Source organism: Amia ocellicauda, chromosome 7 (assembly GCF_036373705.1).
Source record: "Amia ocellicauda isolate fAmiCal2 chromosome 7, fAmiCal2.hap1, whole genome shotgun sequence".
Lineage (NCBI taxonomy): Eukaryota > Metazoa > Chordata > Actinopteri > Amiiformes > Amiidae > Amia > Amia ocellicauda.
In genome coordinates, this window is record NC_089856.1 from 287,501 (window position 1) to 298,888 (window position 11,388).

Consider the following 11,388-nt stretch of genomic DNA (forward strand, 5'->3'; position numbering starts at 1 on the left):
TAAGATGGCCCCCTCTGCATGTGCAGCTGTCTGTGGTGACCCCTGACACCTGACTTCTGACCCCTCACCCGCTGCCTGACTGTGCTCACCTGCTCCAGCTTCCTCCCAGCGTCAGAGCGACACATACACACACACACAGACACACGCACTCACAGGCACACACACACACACACACACTCTGACGCTGTGACCCTCAGTGGCTGTGAGACACTGTGTCTCTGCACACATGAGACTCTGCATGTCCTGGAGAGCAACAGCATGACCCCCCTGTACCCCCCCATCCTCCTCCTCCTCCTCCCTCTTTCTTTCCTTCATTCTCTGTCTCTCCATCTCTCTCTCTCTCTCTCTCTAGCTCTCCCCCCTTTCCTCTATCTCTCTCTCTCGCTCTGTTGGCTTGCTGTGCTGCAGTACCCCTGTTCTCCTGGTAGGGGGCACTATGGTATGTGCTATGGAGAGCCCTGTGACACTCCGGCCCCAGACACTGTGTTTAAGGGTTGAGGGTGGGGGGATCAGTGTGTCAGTCAGTCAGTGTGTCAGTCAGTTTGTCAGTGTGTCTGTCAGTCAATTTGTCAGTGTGTCAGTCAGTCAGCGTGTCAGTCAGTTAACTTTGTCAGTGTGTCAGTCAGTCAGTGTGTCAGTCAGCGTGTCAGTCAGTGTGTCAGTCAGTCAGCGTGTCAGTGTGTCAATCTACCCCCTGCTGTGTGCTGCTGTGATCTCCGGAGCGTCACACGGTGGTGTCCACATGTCCCTGCATAGGCCCCCCTGGCTCTGCTGTGACAGACTCATTGAGTGTTGCCTGCTTGTCTCCAGGGATCAGTGCATTTGGTTGTTCTAGAACCGTAAGGCTGCCTCACTGATTGGATGATGATGGTGGTTAGAGCCCTGTCTTTCTGTGTGTTTCTCCTTCTATCTCTGTTTGTGTCTTTTCAGTTCTATGTTTATTTGAGATATAGTATGTGTATTTTTTTCTATTCTGTCCTTTTTTCTATTTCATTTCCCCCCTTTCATTTATCTATCTGTTGTTTATTTGCTTATTTTTTGTTCCATTTGTTTTCCTTTATTTTTTTATTTTGTGTTCTTTTTTTTCCTTGTTTCCCTTTTTTGTATGTATCTGTCTCTGTCTGTCTGTCTGTCTTTCTCTCTGTGCGTGACGGAGAGAGGAGCCACAGCTGTGCATGGACTGACACCCTCTCCCTCTCCCTCTCTTCTCTCGCTCTCTCACTCTGCTGTCTGTAGAACAACTTCATTAATCTGAGTTTCCTGCGGCTCTTCCGGGCGGCTCGGCTCATCAAGCTCTTGCGCCAGGGCTACACCATCCGCATCTTGCTGTGGACCTTCGTCCAGTCCTTCAAGGTGGGGCCGGACAGGGGCAGCTCCAGGGTGGTTTGGAACTGTAGGGGGACGGGTAGCCTGGACTCAAGATCTCTCTCCCTCTCTCTCTCCAGGCCCTGCCCTATGTGTGTCTGCTCATCGCCATGCTGTTCTTCATCTACGCTATCATTGGCATGCAGGTAAGAAGATGGGGTGCAGTGTGTGTGTACAGTGTGCAGTGTGTGTAGTTGCAAAGTGTTGACAGTGTGTAGTGTGTGTAGTGTCTACACTGTGTGCAGTGTGTGTTGTGTCCACAGTGTGTGTTGTGTCCACAGTGTGTGCAGTGTGTGTAGTGTCCACAGTGTCCACAGTGTATGCAGTGTGTGTAGTGCTGACAGTGTGTGTAGTGTGCTCTGTGTGTATAGTGTCCACAGTGTGTTTAGTGCTGACAGTGTGTGTATAGTGTCCACAGTGTATGCAGTGTATGTAGTGTCCACAGTGTGCGCAGTGCTGACAGTGTGTGTGTCCTCAGGTGTTCGGGAACATTGCGATTGAAGAGGATGGGGACAGCGCCATCAACCCGCACAACAACTTCAGGACATTCTTCCAGGCTCTGATGCTGCTCTTCAGGTTCATCTGTCCATCCGTCTGTCTGTCTGTCTGTCTGTCTGTCCGTCTGTGTGTAGATAGCTCTACTCACAATGACCCCTGTCCCTCTCAGGAGTGCGACGGGGGAGGCGTGGCATGACATCATGCTGTCATGTCTGGGGGGGAATATGTGTGACCCCCGCTCAGGGATCCAGGCCCGGGAGTGCGGCAACGATTTCGCTTACTTCTACTTCGTCTCCTTCATCTTCCTCTGTTCCTTCCTGGTGAGCGTGCTCTCCGCCTCCTCCTCCTCCGCCGGCTCTGTTCGCTCTCTCTCCCTCTCTCCTCCCTCTCACCCCTCTCTCACTCTTTCCTGTGTCCCTCTACACTGAACAGGACCCCTGAACACTTATCAGTGTCATTAAACTCTGTCTCTGTCCCTCTGTGTGTATCTGTGTGTGTGTGTCTCTCTGTGTGCCTCTGTATGTCTGTGTGTGTGTTTGTGTCTGTGTGTATCTGTGTGTGTGCGTATCTTTCTGTGTATATGTTTGTGTGTGTCTGTCTGTGTGTCTGTCTGTGTGTCTGTGTGTCTGTTTGTGTGTGTAGATGCTGAACCTGTTTGTTGCTGTGATCATGGACAACTTTGAGTACCTGACGCGAGACTCGTCCATCCTGGGGCCGCACCACCTGGACGAGTACGTGAGGGTGTGGGCAGAGTACGACCCAGCAGCCTGGTGAGTGAACACTGACACACTCTCACACTGACACACTAACCCTCTCATACTGACACATTTACCCTCTCAGACTGAGACACTCACACTCTCACACTGACACACTTACCTTCTCAGCCTGAGACACTTACACTCTCACACTGACACACTAACACTCACACTGACACACTTACACTCTCACACTGACACACACTCTCACATAGTCCCATTCTCACTGTACAGTATAGTGCAGTATGCCATAGAACACATACACACACACACACACACAGACACTCTCGCAGGGCTGTCTGTGTGCAGTGTGTTGTCCTGCGCTCTCAGCGGGGCGGGCGGGCGTGCCGTGCCTCTCCAGGACTGATGATGTGTCTCCAGTCGAGTCTGCCCCCCCGACTCCCTGATGCACTCTCCACTTCCTGCACACGAGACCATGTGGTACAGACCCCCGCGGCCCCCTCTGACCTGACAGACCCCCTTGTGCGGGGGGGGCACGTACACAGACTTGGGGGGTATTAGGGTTGGAGACACAACCAAGGAAGATCAAGAGTCCAGACCCCTCCCTGTCACAACACACCCCCAACCCCCCACCCCCGCGTGGGCTGCACTACTGGCACTGCGCCGGCCTCTGTGAAGAGTGTCTGTGCGACACCGTCCCCTCCTCAACCTGGTCTGTGCGTGTGTGTCAGTGAGTGTGTGTGCTTGTGAATGTGCATGTGTGTGAGAGTGTATGTGTCTGTGTTCGTGTGTGTGTGTGTGTGTGTGTGTGAGACTGTTTGCGTGAGTGAGTGTGTGTGTGAGTGTTAGTGTGTGTGTGTGAGTGAGTGAGTATGTGTGCTTGTGAATGTGCATGTGTGTGAGAGTGTCAGTGTTTGTGTGTGAGACTTTGCGTGAGTGTGTGTGTGTGTGAGTGTTAGTGTGTGTTCGTGTGTGTGTGTGTCAGTGTGTGTGAGACTGTTTGCGTGAGTGTGTGTGTGTGTGAGTGTTAGTGTGTGTTCATGTGTGTGTGTGTGTCAGTGTGTGTGAGACTGTTTGTGTGAGTGAGTGTGTGTCTGTGTGTGTGTGTGTCCGTGTGTGAGATTGTGCCTCACAGAGAGCCCAGCAGCAGCTTGCCTCAGTGCTGTGCCCCACTGCGTCTCTCTCTGTGTCCCACTCAGAGTCCAGTCGCTCGTGGTTGAAGATCCCCCCCCTCTGGATTCTGCATACCGTCCAAACTTACTGTGCCCCCCCCCACACAGGATAAGTTTCCTGGTATCGGAACTCCAGCCCCATGCCATTCCTCCGCCTCGCTACCAGGGGCAGCAGAGCCAACAGGCTGGGGCAGCGGGAGAGAGAGAGAGAGAAAGAGGATGCAGGGCGGAGAGAGAACTTAGAGACACAATGATAGAGAGAGAGAGATGGAGGGATGTGGGGTTTAGCTAGTGTAACAAGACCGTCCCGGGGCAGTGCAGTACAGTGCAGTAAAATACAGTGCAGTGCAGTAATATACAATACAGTGGAGTAATATACAATACAGTGCAGTAATATACAGTACAGTAATATACAGTGCAATGCTGTAATATACTGTACAGTTGTAGTGCAGTAATATACAGTACACTGCAGTAATATACAGTGCAGTGCAGTAATTTATAATACAGTGCAGTAAAATGCAGTTCAGTTCAGTAATATACTGTGTAGTGCTAGTCAGTGCAGTAATATACAGTACAGTGCAGTAAAGTGTACAGGGCAGGGCAGGGGGCGAAGTAGGAATCTGTGAAGGATCTTTGTGACTTGCTGTTTTCTCTCCGAGTGTCCCTGTGCTGTGTTGTCTGTTCTAACTCCCTCTATTCTTCTTTCAGCGGACGAATTCATTATAAGGATATGTACAGTTTATTGCGTGTAATCTCCCCCCCTCTGGGCTTAGGCAAGAAATGTCCTCATAGGGTGGCCTGCAAGGTTTGACTCCCTTAAAACCTGCACTTGCTAGCATTGGAACGGAATGACTGTGTGGCTTTACTCTCGACCTTCATGATTGCATTCTGGGATGAGAATGTGTAGGACAATGCCGTCACCTCGAGCAGCATGCAGGCCACTGGGCTCTGACTCCGAGCGATAGACACACATGAGAGCACAGCCATGTCTCTGCGCATCGATCAGACACGTTTGCTGTTTAGCCGAGGCTAGAGGCATTATGGGTGTAGTAGTGTGCATTGTTCTGGGAGGACTGAAACTGCATTGACAATGTTGCCATCCCTACTGTCCCCACAGAGGGCGCTGTCTGCAACGCCCGCTATAGTGCTATGCAACCCTCCTGCTTGCATAGACGTCTGTTTGAATTCCTGCGACAACATTAGCAACCACAACAATCAGTATTCTCGATTGCTGTACTTCTATCTAGCTATGTCTACCTGTACAAAACCCCAGTGGAATCAGACCAGTTTTCTCTCACTGACAAACCAGAAATAATAACCTTGTTTGTTTGTTTGTTTCTTTCTTTCTTTCTTTTTGCTTTGTGTTATTTTATCTTCCACATATTTATTTGTTTTGGCAAATTATTTATATTGATTTGATTATACTTTGTTTTAAATATATATATATGTATATGTTCTGTATAATATGATATAATATATATATATATATATATATATATATATATATATATATATATATATATATATATGCTTTTCTGATGGCATCTTCCTGGTTTTATTCTGTTTGTCTGTGGCTCATTACTGCCCTCCAGTGGCCGCATCAGTTACAGTGATATGTATGTGATGCTAAGGCACATGTCGCCGCCTCTAGGCCTGGGGAAGAATTGCCCGGCCCGGGTGGCGTACCAGGTAGAGGGCCCGTGTGGCAGCGCTGTGTCTGTAGTGTTGGTGTTGGGGGGCCGTGGTGGTGATGGTGGGGAGGCGGGCGGGGGGGCAGAGGTCAGCAATCCACAGGAGTGACAGACGCGGCCAGGGGAGGGAGGGAGAGAGGGATGGGGGCGGGCTGCTGCGCCTGCACACACATACATACACACACACATCACACGCCAAGACACGCGTGCAGCCCTGCGCACACGGCACAGTATCTACATGCAGTGTGTAACCCTGCACACAGAGTGTATAATCTCTATATATTGCACAATACCTACACACACAAGGCACAATAGCTGCACATAGAGCAGAGACTGCTCAACTAACTACAAACAAAACAGCTACATTAAATCAGATACAGTGCAACCCTGTAGGCAGTGCATAGTCGTCCGCAGTGTGTACCGGCAGGCTCAGTGTGTACCGCTCAGCGGCAGTGTGCGGCGCTGGTGTGGGTTCAGAGCTGTGGGCCTCTCACTCCTGCGGATTGCCATGGTAGACACACAACACACACACACACTCAGGCTGGGTCACTCCCTCTCTCGCGCGCACACATGCACACACACACTATCTTTCACAACGCGTTAGCTCGATAGAAGACTGATGATAGGAATAGAGTCCAAAATACAGGATAATGTTAATGTTAAACAATCAAACCAATTCTCCTTGAAAAACAAGAACAAAGTGACCTGACTTCCTGTCCTCTTGTTTCTCTCTGTCAATGCAGTTCTGATCTGTTTCTGGTCCCTCCTTTATACATACTGTGCCTAGTGACCCCCCACTGCATGCCCACTGAGCCCACCCTGCCACCCCCATCCTCTCTCCCTCACTCTCCTTCTCTTCTCTCTCAGGACATCTCTCTCTCTTTCCTTGCCTCTCTCCCTCTCTCTCGTCATCTCTTCTCAGTCTTTTCCTTCTTCTTCTGGCATTTTTAATTGTCCGCAAACTCCATCCATCACCCCTCCACCCCTCCTCCTCCTACCTGACCCCTCTCTCTCTCACTCTCTCTCTCTCTCTCTCTCTCAATAGCAGCACCCTGCCCCCTCTTCACCCTCTCCCTCTCTCCACACACGTTCTTCCGACACCATCTCATAGTCCCAGTCAGGTGATCAGTCCCTCTGATGCCCTGACCGGCGCCCATTCCTGCACACCTCCTGGCCAACGCAGTATTTTGGGGAATGCTACTCTGACAGCCCCTCTCACTGTTAGATTTGCACCCATTTCATTGAGAGATCACAGAGTTTGTTATTTTGTAGCCTTGTTTATTGTGGGGGGGGGGGGGGGATCGGGAGGGGGGTGATAGCAGCACTTTCGTAGCCGAGTCACAGATGACCTTCAGTGAAAGTGTGTTATCCGTTTAAGAAAGATAAATAAATATATATCTATATACCCCCTCCCCCCTCTCTCTCCATATATATTTATATGTTGATATATCTCTATATCAAGAGGAATAGTACGATCACTGGTCATACCGAGCTTGTACTGAAATGCTGTGCTGTGAGAAGCTTGCCTGTCTTGTGAGCCCTGGGTTTGAGGCCGCTGCATGTTGCATGTGTTCAGCACGTTCTGCCTGGCATGACCTGTGCGTGTTCCTGTGCATGATCAACGACGACAGCCCACAATGACCACAGCGCGTCTGTCCGGCCCGAGGCTCTGCCGCTGCCACGCGTCCAATGATGGCGACGATGGCGCCGGCGAGGGCCCGGGCCTGCAGCCATCATCACGATCGACACACCGACAGATCAATACATGGATCGATAAGGAGACCGATCAACGGATTAATGGCGGCAGGCGGTGGGACGCTCCCTCCCTCCCCGCGCAGCCCGGCTCATTTATTCCTTTGTTCGTCTGTCTATCTGGTCGAGCATCTATTGGTTCATCTGTGTGTGTATTGATCTGATTGGCTGACAGGCAGGCGCTTGTCTCTGTGACAGTGAACCTCCAGCAGGGGGAGCTCTGTAGCTACAGCCCCCCTCCCCACTCTGCCCTCCCAGTATCACCAGCGCCCCCGAGTCCCCGACAGTGTGGCTTCACCCCGACCCAGTCTGTGAGGCCCTGAGTGTGTACTGTATCTGCGCACACACTCTCACACTCACACACAGACACACACACACTCTCACTCTCACAGACACTCTCAGTCTCTCACACACACACGCACACTCAGAAATTCACAATCACTTTCACACTCACACTCTCTCTCACACTCAGACACTCACACACAGGCCAGACAGATATTAACTGCAGATGCAGAGACAGGGATGCGCCCCTGTGACGGGAGCGCTGCTGGGCCTCACAGACTGTCTGCCCCCGCAGGGCTCTGCTCTCCCCATGCTGTCCACCAGAGGGCGATAGAGAGCGGTGGTCTGGAATTGGATTGACCGTAATTTAACGGACCTGAGAGAGAGAGAGGGGGATGTGACTGACTCTTTAATGTAGAGCTAAGGCTCGTTAGCACAAAGCAGAAATTAATTCATTATCGAAGCCTTCCAAAAGGTCACTGTCAGCCCCACAACCCCCCCCCCCCCACCCACCACAAACCCTCTCTGCTCCTGACAGACGGACAGACAAGGCTCATGACTACGGAGCTCCCCTCCCCCTCCCCTCTCTGTCCTCTCCCCTGACCCCTGACCCCTTTCATTGGAGGTTCTGAACACAAGCCCCCCACCCCCTCACTGCACCCCGCCCCCCTGCCCCTCCTCACAGTCTTGATTGGCTCTCCACAGAGGCTGCTGCGCATGGATTTGCCGGTGGCCGATGACAACACCGTTCACTTCAACTCCACCCTCATGGCTCTGATCCGCACGGCCCTGGACATCAAGATCGCCAAGGGTACGAGTGGGGGGGCACTGAGGGAGAGGGAGGAGGAGGGATGGAGAGGGAGAGAGAGGGAGGGAAAGAAGGGGAGAGGGTCTGCCTGCGCTTCTTATGGTAGTCAGTCCTCTGGATACAATGGAATCTATAACCCTACACATCACTTCTCTGGTGTGTGTGTGTCTGTGTGTGCATGTGTGTGTGCGCGCGTCTGTGTGTGTGTGTGCATGTGTGTGCATCTGTATATGTGTGTGTGTGTGCAGGAGGTGCAGATAAGCACCAGATGGACTCTGAGCTGAGGAAGGAGATGATGGCTATCTGGCCCAACCTGTCCCAGAAGACGCTGGACCTGCTGGTCACACCACACAAGTGTAAGTTACCCAGCGTGTCTGTCTGCCCCCAGCACCCGTCACCCTCACTAGAGTCCAGCTTTACTCCACCAGCCCTCTTCCAGCCCCCCACCTCACTGATCCTCTGTCCACTCTGAGCCCAGGACGGCACCGGACTCACCCCACCCAGCCCACTCCCACTGCCACAGCACTGCCACTGACACCCACACGCTCACCCTCACCCCACACCCTCACAGCCACCCACACACTCACACCCTGGGAATACGTGACCCCTCTCTGGGTTTGTGGTCCAGTCCCCTCCATCTGCACACTGGCTGCCCACTGCACAGCCCCCACTGGGGCGGGCTATAGACTCTCTCTATAGCCAGTCTTTTCACCGGCAGCGCTTTGAGAGACTTCTTACTGTGCCTGCAGTGCTACACACAGCACTACACACAGCACAACTACACCACACTACAGCACTGACTGTGTGGTAAACCAGTAAATGCATAAATACACACAAACACATATCTTTGCGTAGACGAAGCCACGCAGAGTACTGACACATCTCTGGAATGCACCAGTCAACCAGACAAATCCATATCAGAGAAAGACAACAAACACACAACAGCATCAACACGGCACACGCTTGTACACACACAGCACCTCTGTGAAAAGACTGAAAAGCATTGTGTCCGTGTGTGTGTTTGTCCGTGTGTTTATCCTCAACCCCATTCCCTGCGCCAGGGCCCATCTCGCCCCCTCTAACCGAGCAGGGTAACTTGTCTCTCCTCTCAGCAGCGACCGACCTGACGGTGGGCAAGATCTACGCAGCCATGATGATCATGGAGTACTACAGGCAGAGCAAGGCCAAGAAGCTGCAGGCGCTTCGCGAGGAGCAGGTACTGCCCTAGCAGCACGGCCGCTCAGCTAGAACAGACAGACACAGCAGCCAGACAAACAGAACGAGACCATTCAGACTCGATCGGCACTAAGCGCCCGGGGCGACACTCCTCCTCCTCATCCTCTTCCTCCTGCTGCTGCTGCCGCTGCCGCTGCCTGCCTGGCTGTAACACAGAGCCCCCTACCGCCCCAGCCCCGCCACTAACTGCCCCCCCACAATCTGGCTCCCTCAGTGCCAGGTCCTCCTGCCACCGCCACTCCACCTCTACTGCCATTACTCCTCCTCCTGTGGCTTCCTGTCATGTTGTTATTGGTAGCCACTGCATGTTGCTCGTAGGATATTGTAGCACAATCAACTGTTGCGTGTCGTCCGCCCCACCGACAAGAAACAGAGAAAATAAGTAAAACCAACCCACCCAGAAGGAAAGAGGCACGTGTCTGTGCCAGCTGCTCCCGCCCCAGAACCCCCCGGGACTGCAGTGCAGTGAGACCTGGGCCCGGCTGATGGACTCCCTCTGTCGGTGTGGAATAGGATCGCCTCGCACCCTGGGGTCTAAGAAACACTCTGGATCAGTTCCACACAATTACTTGAGGAATATTCATTTCTTTAGCTCGTTTGCTAATGTCAGAAGGATTTGAAGTGTACTTCACAGAAATACAGGATCTGAGCAGCCAGAGACAGGGGTCAGGGCTTGGGTCAGGGGTCAGGGGTCAGAGGTTAGATAGTGTGTAGGGCTGGGCCGAGGCGTCAGGGGTCAGATAGTGTGTAGGGCTGGGCCGAGGGGTCAGGGGTCAGATAGTGTGTAGGGCTGGGCCGAGAGGTTAGGGGTCAGATAGTGTGCAGGGTTAGGTGTAAAGGGATCAGAGGTGTTCTGGGGGCAGTGGGGGTTGGTGTTCAGGTGCAGGTCTTGATGTTTGTGTGTGATGTCCTCAGTGTTCGTGGTGTTGTTAGGGGCTGGGCTCAGTGTTCAGGTTGTGTCGTTAGACTTCATGATTAGTGTTGTTGCTCTTGTGCTGTAGTTGCTGTGGTTATTGTTGATGTTGTTGCTGTTGTTGTCAGTGTTGAGTGTAGTGGGGGGGTGGCAGGGACAGAGACGGTAGAGTAGGGAGTTTCGCAGGTTTGTCCTCATGCGAGTGAATCTCTGGACCACAGGATTGGAATTGGGTCAACTGGTTTCCCATGAGGGCGACAGTGTGTGTGTCCAGTGTGGGACGGGTCAGCACCACCACAGGGGAGCCAGCCAGAGCCACGCCCCACCAGCACTGCAACCCGCACGTCCGATCTGCACGTTTGTGGGTCATATCCGCAGAGGAGTCGGCTCTTGGGGAGGGGGGTCCTGGGGTCAGGCTGTCAGCAGTTTACTCGGACCACGGACCACCTCTCAGATCCAGCCCCTGTCCGGATATTGGGGGGGGAGACGGGCAGGCAGACACACGTGGAGGCGGGAGGCAGGGGTGTGTGTGTGTGGGGGGTAATCTCTGTTACAGCCCCTGAAATGGCTGTGCTTCCATTCGACTGTACAGTTGTCACCTCTGACCCACCCCTCCCTCCCTTCCCCTCTCTTCTCTGTATCATGACTGTGAACCACAGCTAGCAATAACTCCTCTTCCCTCTCTCTTCCGCTGTCTCTCTCACTCTCTCTCTCTCTCTCTCTCTCTCTCTCCATCCCTGGACTGTAGCCCTGCTGTAGATTAAGCCTCCGCCCTCTCTCTCCCCTCCCCCTCCTTCCCAATAGAGAGAATGCAATCCAAGCTTGTTGTACTTGAAATACCCGACTGACCGCTGAGAGAAACTCTTTACCTGTAAACATGTAGCCGGGCGATTTGTAAACCTCTCTTTCCTACCTTCAAAGTAAAGAAACGACTCAGAACCAGACTGGAGCCCCT

The 11,388-nt window shown here is 52.6% G+C and overlaps 1 protein-coding gene across 3 annotated transcripts in view; it reads left to right on the forward strand.

The window, feature by feature from the left end:
* Nucleotides 1-11,388, forward strand: part of LOC136752408 (voltage-dependent P/Q-type calcium channel subunit alpha-1A-like) — a 53,073-nt gene extending 41,685 nt beyond the window's left edge. For 2 of the 3 annotated variants that reach the window (XM_066707713.1, XM_066707715.1), the window contains 9 exons: nucleotides 1,237-1,353; nucleotides 1,446-1,511; nucleotides 1,844-1,941; nucleotides 2,033-2,183; nucleotides 2,506-2,633; nucleotides 4,460-4,556; nucleotides 8,182-8,287; nucleotides 8,533-8,640; nucleotides 9,397-11,385. In XM_066707713.1, coding sequence (XP_066563810.1) covers nucleotides 1,237-1,353; nucleotides 1,446-1,511; nucleotides 1,844-1,941; nucleotides 2,033-2,183; nucleotides 2,506-2,633; nucleotides 4,460-4,556; nucleotides 8,182-8,287; nucleotides 8,533-8,640; nucleotides 9,397-9,512 — 987 coding nt within the window. In that variant the 3' untranslated portion in view covers nucleotides 9,513-11,385. Of the gene's footprint in view, nucleotides 1-1,236; nucleotides 1,354-1,445; nucleotides 1,512-1,843; nucleotides 1,942-2,032; nucleotides 2,184-2,505; nucleotides 2,634-4,459; nucleotides 4,557-5,343; nucleotides 5,441-8,181; nucleotides 8,288-8,532; nucleotides 8,641-9,396 lie in introns of all 3 variants that reach the window. The other variant, XM_066707714.1, reaches the window with a different exon arrangement.